Source organism: Sorex araneus, chromosome 7, assembly GCF_027595985.1.
Source record: "Sorex araneus isolate mSorAra2 chromosome 7, mSorAra2.pri, whole genome shotgun sequence".
Taxonomy (NCBI): Eukaryota; Metazoa; Chordata; class Mammalia; order Eulipotyphla; family Soricidae; genus Sorex; species Sorex araneus.
Genome location: NC_073308.1, coordinates 29,464,265 through 29,478,994, shown reverse-complemented (window position 1 = coordinate 29,478,994; position 14,730 = coordinate 29,464,265). Strand labels below are relative to the sequence as shown.

The following is a 14,730-nucleotide window of genomic DNA, read 5'->3' as shown; positions in this document are numbered from 1 at the left end:
GGCAAGATAAACCTTGCTGACAAGATCTGGATCAAATGACAGTAGTCACCAGGGCACTAGCAAAGAAAATGCCTTAACTATGTGTCAGCAGCAGCCATCTTGCTCTCTCTCCCACCCCCATGGCAGATTCTGGAATTTGAATTCTCAGAGGTTATATCGCTGTATCGGAGCTGTTTCCATCCACTAGTGGTGACGATTCCTGATTTCAGATCTCCAGGATGCTTGTCACATCTTAAGAAATAGATTTGCTGCAGATAATGGTGGAGAGTCACTTGCCCTCCGAGCTCCATGGAGAGACAGATGAGGCCACGGCTCTTCATCTTTTGAGGAGAGAAGGACCCTGTGCACCATATTGAAGACATTTGCTTGAGATGGTTTGGATGAGAGAATAGCTTCTTTGAGTATGGAGATAGTTAAAAATACAGGTGTAGACAAGAACTGCCCCACGTTCATCGATCTGCTATATCTACTATGATGTAATATATTTTCAGATTTAGAAATAGGTTTCCAAGTATTTATATAAGCGTATAGTATATATCACCATGTTACCAACAGCCTGTATATTCTTTAATATATTCTCAAAATGCATTTTCTAATTTATTCATCTAGATGGTTTGAAAGTGAGTAAAACTATGTCTTTCTTTCATCTTATTTTTTGATTGTTTGCTTTGAGTTTTCCTGATCCTAGAGATCCTCCAGAAAGACTCCATGAGAAACAGTGTCTTTACTTGCTTTCAAGTGTGGGCAGATGTTTCCATTTTCTTAATTCTATTTGTCTTTCTTAATAAAGTATAGCTAGCGACATAAGTGAGCAGCTCTTTGGGGATAACCTGGCTTCCTGCATAAGTTCTACCAGACTTACACGGGTGCCCCCATTAATTAAGGGAAGTTAAATAGCAAGAGGTTTTCCCCCCTCTTATTTAAAAAAAAAAACTCACATACCACATAGTACATGTTCAGTAACACAAACAGATACACACACAATGTTTTGTCTTTTATGTCAGCTGACGGGTGTGTCTAGTGCAGATGAAGATATGCTGCCTTAGATGAGATAAAGTTCGCAACCACTGGATGTGCTAATAATCCTACTCCTAGGAGAATACCTAGAAGAAGATCTTTCTAAATATTGTGATAGACTTTTTCAATTTGATTGGATTGTTTTATTGTGTTGTTTTCTTTTATCATGTCACCTCAAATCCTTTTCAAAAATATGTGTAAGAAATGATGAATTGGGGCTGGAGCAATAGCACCACGGGTAGGGCATTTGCCTTGCATGCGGCCGACCCAGGTTCGATTCCCAGCATCCCATATGGTCTCCTGAGCACCGCCAGGAATAATTCCTGAGTGCAGATCCAGGAGTAATCCTTGTGCATTGCCGGGTGTGACCCAAAAAAAAAAATGAAGTATCTTAGGTATGAATGGATGAAACTTTCTTAACCATGTGGTATGTAAATAAATTAAGGAAACATGGTCATGAAAATAAAAGGAATACATTACTTCTATCATCATAAAAGAAACAATGCATTCAAACTTAAGGACTACATCATGAACAATATTTTTACCTCCCGTGTCAAGAAATTTAGGCTGAACATATCTTCAAACATATCTGGAGCCAAACTCAACTACAAGAGATATCTAGTGTGTTCACATTCTATGTTTGATCCCTGATATCACGTAGCCCTACAGTACTTCCAAGTGTATTCTGAGCGCTCCCCCCACCCCCACATTGCCAGATGTGGCCACTATTTAAAAAATTAAAATACGTGACATATTTTTTTTATTTCAAATTTTTGAACAGAAAGAACGAGAGCGAGGTTCTAACTTGGCCTTTATGTTCCGACTACCTTTTGCTGCTGGGAGGGTGTTTAGTATCAGCATGTTGGACACGCTTCTCTATCAGGTATGGTTTTTTTTCTGTTTTCACTCTTAAATATCAATATTGCATTTAGATTCTATTGGTTTCATCCAGACGACAACTATTTCTCATGTGACCTGTAACTAAAGTTTACTCTTAGAGCAACTCAGTATTTTTATTCACATATTTAATGACAAAAATGTGTCTCAAATGTTTGTTAGAAAAAGACTGTAATTCTGTAATTATCCAGAATAATCCATGAAATTATGTATAGGCAATCTCTGGGACCAGTGTCCTCCAGTGTCCATCTGACATCTTAACACATCTTTCATATTTCTCCACACCCATTACTAGATTTAAAACTAAGATAAGGAGGAGGGAGGAAGTGCGGAGTTTAAAAAAAACAACAACAAAACATTAGCACTATGCAATGCAATCTTTCCCCAGACTTAAAGTAAAGATACATTTATGTTAGTCAACTTATAAACAAAAGACATCTTAAGCACATACTGATTATGCCCTAATTTTAAAGTATTTTTAAAATTATGACTATGAACATCTAGTTTGTTCCTGAGTGGTTAAGTGACAGTCGTTCCATCAGAACGCATAAGTTCATGGACATTTTACTTTAAAATAAGACATTTCAATCTTTTATTCTAGCTGTGCCAGAAACTGGGTAGCAGTAATGTTTCATATTCTCTGATTCACGTAATTGCACAATTTCTAAGTATTTCCATTTGACTAAAAAAATATACTCATAGAGATCTAAAGTGTTTGAGAACATTGATCTCAAATTAAGCATTTGAGTATTTTGTGGCGCTTTTTCCCTCTTTTTTACATTATGCATTTTATGTACCCTCTTCTGCCGTGCTTAACTATGTCAACCTAATTCAAGCAGAGTCAAAGCTTTCCTACTGGCCTTTGGGCTAATTATGCCCATGAGTTTGCTTCTAGCAATGTCAGGAACCATCTGCTTATACCAGATGAGTGTAGGAACAAACACAGCAAAAGAGAATAAACACTGCTGTTGCTCTGAAAGTTTCCAGACACATTATCTGGGTGCTCCAGGAGGCAGGCTTCCACCCCAAGGAACGTGACCACATGCACAACCTTCTGATCTCTTAGGGAAGATCTGGAGAGGAAGCTTGCTCGAAAAGCAATGGTGAAGCTGAACACATTTGGATCTGTAGCATTTGATGTCACTATGTACCAGTGATCTTCAAAGTTCTCTGCTTTTTTGTAGTGTAGCCTTTCTAGCTATGCTTAGATGAAAATCTCATTTAAAAAAGTCTTTATTATATAAGCGGAAATGGAAAGAAAACTATTTTATAGGAGTGAAGCTATAGCATTACCTTCCTCATCCCCCTATCTTTCGCTCTAGTTTTGACCCATGCTTTTTTGCTGTAACTAGAGGCACAGGACATTTTCTGAAGCTACTGTAGTGAGAGTGAGCTAGAACAGTAATTTTCAAAGCTGTACCTGCCAGTATACTTTCTCTGACATCAAGTAGGCTGCTTTACTCTTCTGTTTTACCAAATCCATTTCACTGTATCAGTGTATCACTGTTATCCTGTTGCTCATCGATTTGCTCCATTGTGAGACTTGTTGTTACTGTTTTTGGCATATCGGATCTGGTAGCTTGCCAGGCTCTGCCTTGCGAGCGAGATACTCTCAGTAGCTTGCCGGGCTCTCTGAGAAGGACGGAGAAATCACACCTGGGTCTGCGGCTTGCAAGGCAAATGCCCGAACTGCTGGGTAGCTTGCCATGCTCTGCCGTGTGGGCTCGATACTCTTGGTAACATGCCGGGCTCTCCTAGAGGGGCGGAGGAATCGAACTTGGGTTGGCCGCGTGAAAGGCAAAAGCCCAACCGCTGTGCTATCGCTCCAGCGATCTGGTTTATCTTCAGATCGTATAAATCTTTCGCCAATTTCTAATATGACATAAAAAACATTAAAATATACTAAATTTCACTTAACTGTTTTGGTAGGCTAATTAAATCAGTCTTCTTAAGGACATATGCTTATAAATTCAAGAGTTGTTATTAATGACTACTCTTGTAGTGATTTACTATTTAAAATCGTCTACTATGACCATCATTTCATTTGCATTCCCAAAGAAAACTGTGTTGCAAAGGATATTATCAGTCTCAGTAATAGATCAGACACCAAGGTCTCAACAAGACAAACACAGTGCTCAGTATGAGTGCTCACCTTCAGCTGCATGAATTTACTCTCACTCCTGTCCCGTGGTAAAGACCTCAGAATATATAATGTAGGCTAACATAGCCTCAGGTAGTTTAGTTTTATTGGGTTACACCCATCACAGTGCTCCCATTTCCTCTGTGTTTGTTTGTAACTTCTTTGTGTTCTGTTGACTTGTAAATATTATTTTTCTCATCTTCTTGAGTCCTTTGTATAGTTTATTCAGAGCTATGTTCTTTTGTATGGGCAAAGAAAGACTGTAGCTAATGCTATGCTTTGTAACCTGGGAGTCATTTGATTCCACATGATATTTTCCTCCTGGGCATCTGTTCTCTTGATCTAAGCCTCAGCTGCCCTTACTTCCTAGCACCCCCAAAAGCAGGGTCCTGATGAGGGACAGAACAGACCCAGGGCAAGCAGTGAGTTGTGTGCTACCCCTTCATCGAGATAGACCTGGCCAAAGTGCCTAATGCTTAACTATAAGTTAAGAGCTTGGGCATGGACAAATGCTGTTATGATCCAAAAAATAATAACTAGATTTGGACCCTCATAGGGTTAGGAATGATTAATCTGACCTGAGTGCTGTAGTCTGAGTCTCTGGCCAGATGCTGCCAGGAGAGCTGCCTTGCAAGCCTCAATGTATCTCTTACTGTGTCCTACAAAATAACTAGTATTAAGATGTTGATGGAGTTCTTGGACTTAGGAAAAGAGAAAAACAACTTAAGAGGTATTTTGGGGGGGAGGTTCTTGTTTTTTGGTTTGCTTTTTTTCTTTTTGGGTCACACCTGGCGATGCTCAGGAGTTATTCCTGTCTGTACACTTAAAAATTACTCCTGGTGGTGCTCGGGAGACCATATGAGATACTGGTAATCGAACCTGGGTCGGCCGCATGCAAGGCAAATGTCCTACCCGTTGTGCTATTGCTCCAGCCCCTGGAAGCGTGTTTTTGCATTTGTTAAACTTTCTCAAGTCTTGTTTTTTTCCACCTGAAAAAGTATAATGTGGTTTTAATCATATTTGTTCTTATCTTTGCAGAACTGAGAAAGCAATAAGTAAATATTTATAAAAATTCAATAAAAATAGATACCAGTTAAAACTGGAAAAGCATCTCATGATTGAATTATGTGGAATTCTATGATGTCAAGTGAGGTTGTCCTCATGTTTTGTTTTACTCTAATTTCTTATCTCTGCCATGAGGAAATTACAAGAGAAATTATCTCAGGACTAGAGATCTGTTAGTGAAGATTACTGAATTGTCTATATTATTATTCTGATTCTAAAAGAACTAAAACTAGTATGCAAATATTTTACTTCAGTTTACTTTGTCTTCCATGAATACTGACTTTCTTTTTTGAAAAATAATAGGGTTAAGTGCCTTAAATTTTGATGAAACACTTCTCTTTTGCACACAGAGTTCCAAAAGCATCTGAACAATATTCTTTGAATGTGCATGTCACAATTCATCTCTTGGTGACCCCAATATATTGCTATTATAACTAGCATATCTTAATAACCTAACAACCATTTTTGCCTGAAAAAATAGTTCAAGATATTTCTTTATATTTCTTATTATAAGGAGAGTTTTATTTTCTGAGACAACTTGGTAAAATAAGCTAGTAATTATCCAAGTAGTCTAGTAGATTTATTTAAACCATTTTTTGAGTCTATAAGTAGTCTATAACTTATATAGACTCATTTTTTCACTCTTTGTCTATCAACACATTATACAATTTTGTTGCATAATTTTACAGAGTATGTTGAAATTTGCTTGAATTTGGTCAAAGGGTCTCATTTTATTTAGCTAAGACTAACAAGGAAACCGGGGGTTGGAGAGCTAGTACAGCAGGTGGGGCACTTGCCATGCAAGCAGCTGACCTGGGTTCAATCCCCAGCCCCTTTATGGCTTCCTGCAGCTGCAAGGTGTGATCCCTGAGTACAGAGCCAGGAGTGAGCCCTGAGAATATCCAGGTGTGCCCCAAAAGAGGAATAAGGGGAAAAAATAAATAGAAATATTGGAAGCGTTCTATTTACTAAATATTCACTGTCACTGTATCACTGTCATCCTCACTGCTCATCGATTTGCTCGAGCGGGCACCCATAACATCTCCATGTGAGACATGTTACTATTTTTGGCATATCGGATATGCCACGGGTAGCTTGCCAGGCTCTGCCATGGGGGCGAGATACTCTTGGTAGCTTGCCCAGCTCTCCGGGAGGGGCGGAAAAATCGAACCCAGGTCCTCCATGTGCAAGGCGAACGCCCCACCCGCTGTGCTATCGCCCAGCCTACTAAATATTAAATAATATTTTAGTTACATAAAAATATATTCTGCATAGCAGTCTAATAATTATTTTAATAACATATATTACATATCCATGTTTGATATTCTTAAATGTTATACTTTTATTCCATCGCTAATGACTAATAGTAACAATTTTATTGATGGGCATGGGAGATAATTCAAACAGCTTAAGTCTATGATTCGCATTCCGGGAGGCCTGTGCTTGATCCCCAGCAACCAATGTTCCCTGGCTCCTATATTGAGCCCTAAACTAGATTCTATTAAGCCCAAAACCAAAAATAAAATTAGTTAATGTATTTCGTTATAAATTTTAGTTCATTAAACTTTTTGGTGAGTATACTATCTGTTTTACTTTATCTCATAGTTGTCAATATACAGTCTAAAAATATTTTTATTGGGGCCAGAGCAATTGTACATCAGGTACAATATAGGGCATTAGCCTTGCACAAGACCGACCCGGGTTCAATTCCCTCATCCCATCTGGTCACCCAAACACTACCCAGAGTAATTCCTGAGTGCAGTGCCAGGAATAACAAAATAATAAATAAAAAAAGGTTTTTTCATGTCTAATAGCATCCATAAAATATTTACCTACCAGGATATTCTAGACTACAACTATTTTCCACATTTCCTTATGAATAGTTTTATTTTTCATGTGTGTAGGACACTGCTAAAATAAGTTTAAATTTCATTTTTTGTGGTCTTAACACCACATTTTATGAGAATTAAACTTTTAGAATTCACAAGATATTCTTATGTCTATTTTCTCCATGACATACATGTAATAGATACATATTTTGCTTATGTTACAGTCCTTTGTGAAGGATTATATGATTTCTATTACCAGACTTCTGTTGGGATTGGACACAACTCCAGGATCTGGGTTTCTTTGTTCCGTAAGTTAATGGAGTAGAATTTTTTTCATTTGATTTGGTTTGTTTTGGTTTTGGTTTTATGAGCTATACCTGATAGTGCTCAGGGCTTGCTCCTGGCTCCGTGCTCTGGAATCATTACTGGCAAGGCTTGGGCTGCCTTACGTGGTGATTGATTTTGAATCTAGGTCAGCCACATGAAAGGTAGGCGCCCTACTTATTGTGGTATCGCTCCGATGTGTAGAGCAGAATATTGTTCTGATAAGTAGTTCTGAAATTCATCAATAGTTGACGAACTCTTGACTGTTCTTTGCCACATGTATTTTTAAAATATATATATATGCTCAAGAATAGCAGCATGTTGTTTCAATTTTTGAAGGAAGCTAATATTCTGTGCAAAATTCAGAACTGTTATTTATTCTCACCTGGTAATTTGAGAGTACTGGCTTCTGGCATAAGATGTCATTATTTAGAAAACCAGTAATTTCACATTTTAACCCTTTTAGTTAATGAGTATACTCTGTCCCAGTTTATTTACTGAAATGACTTGCTAACAAATCAAGCATTTGAGTAGCAGTGAAGCACGCCTCGCTGTGCCTTCTGATGTTGCCCTGGTCTCATTTTGTTCCATTTCTTTCTCAATATGGGTATTATTAGAACTTTCGGTCAAACAGATTCTTGTGCTGGACAGTGCCTTATGCTGTAAGATATTGCTTATAGGCTATTCTTATTCTCTAAGGTCCAGTTGAAACTATTAACATTCGAAACATCACCACCTTTTCCAAATTTCTTAGCCATTTGCCAGTGTTTATTGAGCCACTAATTGACTGATTAAAGTTTGTGTAACCACCAAGGATGGGCCTGAGGCAGATAGTAAATAAATAAGTTTAACACATGGCAAAGCACTTCAAAATGCTACTCTTTTTATTTTTTTTAACCAAAAGCTAGCAATACGGGTACCTTTGTGTGCAGACCTAGGTTCTATCCCCTGCACCACACAGCCCCACTAGAAACACCAAGAAGTCTCCCCACCACGTATCAAACTGGGAGTAACACCAGAGCACCATTGAATGAGACCCCAAACCCTCTAAAACATATGCCACTTTGAGATTTAAAAGTGCCAGGAAATTCTAGCTTTCAGAATTGAAAAATAAGGGCTGGATTTTCATTTCTAAAATGTAATGTGCAAAGTACTCCTGTGTGTTCCAGATGAAGATCACAGAGGATGACTTATGGATCAGGACGTATGCCAGACTCTATCAGAAGCTGTGTTCTTCTACTGGAGATGTGCCCATTGGAATCTACAGGACTGAGTCTCAGAAACTTGCGACGTCTGAGGTTTGCAAATTGCAAAATATCCCCCGTTGTCATGTTTAATCTGATGGAACACTGCCATTCCCCGTCTTCAAAACTGTTTTCTGAACAAAATGCCATAGAAGTCAAAAGCCAGTTGATACTTAGTGTCAATTCTCAGCAGTAAAATACCTTGCTATTTGTTTTAGTCAACTACATTGGAATTTTATGAAAACTAGATGTTTAAGGAACTGTCCTAGAGTTTGTAAACTTTGCGCTCTGCGCTTTGTGGATCCAGGGGTTTTATTTTTCAAAGATTGTCCATAAACAAATTAATTATAAGTACTTTTCTGATTCATCAGAATAGTTCTTAGGATAAGTAGACTAACCCTCTCAAATATGACTGCACAGTAAGGAAGGAATGAAGGAAAATAAAGACAAGATAGTCACTGTCACTGTCGTCCCATTGTTTATCAATTTGCTCAAGACGGCACCAGTAACGTCTCCATTGTGAGACTTGTTACTGTTTTTGGCATATCGAATATGACACAGGTAGCTTGCCAGGCTCTGCTGTATGGGTGGGACTAGAGTGATAGCACAGCAGGTAGGGCATTTGCCTTGCACACGGCTGACCCGAGTTCGATTCCTTTTTCCATCTCAGAGAGCCCAGCAAGCTACTGAAAGAAGAAATAGTTGCCTTGAAATTCACATTTCTCAAACTCTGAGTGTAAGGAAAGTCAATAAATAACCCCAGGGGCAAGGCAGGTCCTTCCTAGAATAAAGCACCATGAAAACAAACTAGAATCTAATAATACGGAACAGAATTACTATTTATAAGTAAAACATCACATTGCTTTTTTTTTACATTATGTAGTTTTGAATAGTTTTTGCATCCTTAGTCAAATACCACCTTTTAAATTATAAAATAAAAACTGGGGATATATCTCCTACCCTTGTATTACAATGTGCATTATTTACTACGAAATGATAAGTAGGACTTATAGCCTTGGAGTCCTTTTCTTCTGCAGATATGTTAAAGAGATTCAACATGTTGCTTAGCCATTTGCTTTTTTTTCTTTAAATCTTCAGCAAAATGATGACAGCTTTGCGGTTTATGTGCATTTTAGTAGTCTAAGTAATCAAACCAATCTGTGATGAAATCAGTGAAGCCATTTATAGTGGGGGGAAAAGCAGAATAGAATAGAGTTTTGTTGTTAAAATTTATAGTTTAACATTTAAATCAGTGATAACTAAGACAGCAGGAAATTCCAGTTTTCTGAGCTGGATTTTTTGTTTGTTTATTCGCTTGTTTGTTTTTTGGTGTGGCTTTAGGAATGACAAATAGAGTCGATCCCCTTGTCTGTGCTGTGGTCCGCCTGCTTCCCACCACAAAGAGAAAGGCCTACTAAGAGTCAGGGCCGCCTAACAGTGAAAGCGTTTAGGGCACTTTACTTATGTGACATTGTTTGACCAGATATGGGCAAACTTTTAGGAGTAGTAAACCTAAAATCATATTTGGTCAATGATGAAGAGACAAGTACTTTCTCCACTGAACATGGTTAAGTACTAAGACTGCCAGACAACACGGTTTTATATTCTTACAGTTCCTATAGGCTTCATGAGTTTGGACGTGGCCATGCCTATCTGTGGCAGTCACTGTGTTTTAGTCCGAACTTTGTTGTATACTGCTTTGAGTATAGGTAGGGAAAAGGTTATAAAATATTTGTATTCTCATCTAAGGAACATTTAGCATTGCATTTTGTTCAAATCTTTTGATCACAACTATAGATTAATTTATTATAATGATTTTACATTCCCAGCTTCCACCCTATTCAAAAAATAAAACTTCCTTGGAGTCAGAGAGGGGTCGTACACTGAAAAGGCACTATTTAAAAATTGAATGGCAATTATATTTCTTCTACCTGCACTGTAGCACTGTTGGTTGTCCCGTTGTTCATCAATTTGCTCGGGTGGGCACCAGTATTGTCTCTGTTGTGAGACTTGTTGTTACAGTTTTTGGCATATCATACACGCCACAGGTAGCTTTTCAGGTTCTGTCATGCCGGCGAGATACTTTCGGTAGATTGCCAGCCTTTCCAAGAGGGACGGAGGAATCGAACCTGGGTCGGCCGCGTGCAAGGCAAATGCCCTACCCGCTGTGCTACCGCTCCACTCCCTTCCTATACCTAATCTACACATTTTTTTTTACTCATAAAATGCCCAGGATTTTATCTAACCCACTCATTTTTTTAAACTATTTATGAATCTGGCCATGGTAAACAGTGGAGTAGAAAATAGTTTCTCTTTATAAGTAGAAGTCAGTAAATAAAGCAAAAACTGAAAATGGAGTAAGAAATTACAAATATTGGCATAAAGATGCTTAGCCCTAGCTCAAAAAGGAGAAAATAAATGCATACTCTCAGTAGCTTGCCGGGCTCTCCAGAAAGGACAGAGGAATTGAACCTGGGTCGGCCTCATGCAAGGCAAATGCCCTACCCACTGTGCTATTAAACTATATATATATATATGAAATATATATATTTATATATAAATATATTTTATATATAAATATATATTTCATATATGTATATATACAGTATATACTGTATATATACATATATGAAACTATATATATACTGTATACATATATAAAACTATATATAAACCTATTAAACTATATATTTAAGTAATGAAAACAATAAACAATAGATTTGTTTCCATAAAGCAGTAATTTTAGACCCATTCAGTGATCATTTATTCATTTTACAGTTCCAAATACTAAATCCTGTCTTACTTAGTGAATAGGTTTTTAAATGAAAAATAAATATTACATAGAAGAATATCACAGAGATAAACCAACATAATGTTTCTAGGTTATTCTCCCATGGTTTTATAGAGTTAAACAATTCATTTGAGAGAGCGATACAGCTTTTTATGCTTCGTCATTTTCTCGTCTTTGTTCTGTGGCATTCCGTACTCTATGAGAGACACAGCACTCTCCCTGGCACCTGTTCACAACTTTTTATTTAGCTGTGAAATATAAGTTTGTTGTTGAACTTTCTTTTGGTGATGAAACCTCACTTGAACTGTGAGATTTTTTATAACGTTTATCTCTTTCCCTTAATGTGTACATTACTACTTTCCAAAAAAAACCATTTTGTCTTCTAAAATGCTACCCAGGACACCCTAGGGTTGTATCTCCCATACTATGTCATATATTTACAAGTATGAATAATTCTGAATTACTAGGCCTATTTTGTTCTAGAGTTTGGGGTAGAAATGTGTGACTCCCATTGCATCCAGCTTTCTGGTTCATAGAAAAATAAAAATCACATTTACTTGAAGTAAACATAGTGAAAATTTGAACAGGTAATAACAAATATTTTATAGTATATCAAAATATCAACAACTTTGTAATATGTATGATAAGTTTATCATTATGTTTGATGGTTAGTTACTAAGTCAGCAAACAATGTAGCTTTTAAAAATATGGATATTACAATGATTATTAATAATTTGGAAAGTAACATTACATAGAATTGAAAAACAATTTTTACAGAGCCCCATTAACAAACTTATTTTATAAGGATTAGTGACAGAGTGGTTATGAAGCACTAATCATTCTCTGCTGTTACTTTAACAATTCTTCCCCGTGTTAAGAATTCTGAGTCAATTTTAAGGGAATTATAAGAAGTGCCTATTATACATTTTTGATATTTGTAACAGTAGAATGCTAGCTAATGAGTTACAAATATACCAAATATAATTGAAATATGATTTAATTTGTTGAGTAATGAATAAAATGTCATTCTTTGAACTAAGGAAAATAATGGATTTTGTAATACTAAATTACTATGGTATGATTGTTGACTGGATAGGTTCATTTTTAGACTGTACAGCTAATGTGACTTTTGTAGATTATTTCTACAAAACTAGCAGAATAATACATCGACTTAATACATAAGATTTATTAAACCATCTCATTTGAAGATCTAAATTTTAAATATATTTAAATTATTATAAATACTGGACTGGAGCGATAGCACAGTGGGTAGGGCATTTGTCTTGCATGCAGCAACCCTGGTTTGATTCCTCCATCCCTCTCAGAGAGCCCGGCAAGCTACCAAGAGTATCTGCCCGTACAGCAGAGTCTGGCAAGCTCCTTGTGGCATATTCGATATGCCAAAAACAGTAACAAGAAGTCTCACAGTGGAGACATTACTGGGACCTGCTCGAGCCAATCGATGAACAACGGGAAGATGGTGCTGTTATAAATACTATAACTATTATAAATTATATATTATATGTAGTTTAAATTATTAAAACCAATTAATATGTTCACATGTCAATAATCATGGACAATATTTCATTTGAAATGGCAGTTTCTTAAGGTTCTATCTGTTTTACATACTCCTTCTGATTTCCTTTCCCGTTCTGTCTAACCTAGAAAGGCAATTTTAGCAAAATTCTAAAACTGATCAAACAAGAAAAGTTTTCTGCTAAACGTTTAAAATGATAAAATGATAGCTTATTTTTGCCTACTGTTATGTAAAATCTCTAGGATTAAAAACTGAGTACATTTTTAGTTTATGTGTGTTATGTATCTGTCATAGTTTGTCCTTGTTGATTGTTTCATTCTATGTAGTTTAGTTGTTTAAATGGTATTTTGTCTGTTTTTTTCCCTCCATTTGTGTCTGTCAGTCTCGAGAAATAGCATCACAAGTAAGTATTCTGTTTGTCTCTTTTTCCTCAAATGACTTTATATGTGAATTTAGAGCCAATAAAGTTTTAAAAAGTAGAAATAATTTGATTTGTTTCTTCACATTTTAAAAAAAAAGAAGAGTCTAGATAAATTTTCTAGTTTCTATTTGGTATTTTTTTTCACTTTCCCTGATAGGCTCATGAATTAGTCTTGTTTGTCCTCACATCATGTTCATATAGTTAATATATGTTACTAATGCAATCCAATCACATATGTTGCTGTATGGTGATATTATTAGATCCAGTATGAGTAAGATGTTCATCTTCAAGAGTCAGTTGCGATGGAATGAGACAGGATTCATATGCCATAAAACATACACTTTAATATATTTCACTGTGGGCTGTCCCCCAAGAAAGGAGTGGTCAGTCCTTGTGATGGATTCTCTAGGACACTTTATGTATTAAATAGCTTTCTTTTAATTTTGTGGGAAGAATTTAACCCAGGACCTCACATATGTAAGATAAGTACCATATCTGAACCATGTTAATTTTTTTATTTAATATCTCAATCTATCATCATGAAGAAATCTTCAATTTGTACTTTATGTTAACCTGTAATAAAAACTTATTCATTACAATTAAATATAGTATAAGTATAGCTAATGAAACCAATTTAAACACAGAATTTTTCAACATTAAATATTGCTTTTTGAAGTCAAAGCAATGATAGATTTTGAACATTAAATATATAGGTTATATGTCAAAATTACCAGCAAATTACCAGTACACACATATCTTTAAAATAGTTGAATTTTGAATTAAAGTTTTATATCTTCATAATTTCCAAAGTGTTTTGAGATAATTTACTTTTCTTGTAGCTTTAATTTGAATTCATATACTATATGTTCTTTGGAATTTACTAAGCATTCATCAAGGAAGCTTCACTCTGGATTGTATGAATAGAACAAGTGTTGCAACAGTGGGCTCAGTTTTCTTTGAAATTATGGTTCACATGATACAGAACATGGTGTGGTTGGCATGAAGTTACTTCAGGTTTCTAAGTAGGCTGACTGCTACAGACTGATGTCAAACTTCAGTTCAATAAGGATCATATTTCTGGCATATGCAGGATTCGGGAAATTTGTAATAGAGATCTTGTGGCTGCTTTATTTGGGGGATGGGTGAGTGGGGGTGGGGTTTTAATCCTAAAAATTGCGAAGGAGTTTCAGGCCCCACTGGCAAATTTTCAGCCTAGAGGGCTGGCAATATTGTGCAAGTGCCTGGGGATGAGATTCTGCTGATACCCTGCAGGGCATGGGGCGTCAGTGCCGCTGGGTGCCTCAGGGCTGCACCTAGTGATGCTCGGAGCCTCCACGGCCACCCCAAGAATTCTCCAGGGACCATGTGGTGCCAGAAATTGAATCTAGGTTGGTCTTCTAACTGCTCTATTTCCAAACCCCTGTGGTTGTTTGTAGAGACTGTTACATATAACAAGTTCAAATCA

At 36.6% G+C, this 14,730-nt stretch overlaps 1 protein-coding gene across 2 annotated transcripts in view; it reads left to right on the top strand.

Annotated features, from left to right (window-relative positions):
- KCNT2 (potassium sodium-activated channel subfamily T member 2) overlaps positions 1 to 14,730 on the top strand; it is a 368,079-nt gene that overhangs the window by 329,836 nt on the left and 23,513 nt on the right. For both annotated transcript variants that reach the window (XM_055144870.1, XM_004619919.2), the window contains 3 exons: positions 1,799 to 1,900; positions 7,173 to 7,256; positions 8,442 to 8,570. In XM_055144870.1, coding sequence (XP_055000845.1) covers positions 1,799 to 1,900; positions 7,173 to 7,256; positions 8,442 to 8,570 — 315 coding nt within the window. The remainder of the gene's footprint in view (positions 1 to 1,798; positions 1,901 to 7,172; positions 7,257 to 8,441; positions 8,571 to 14,730) is intronic.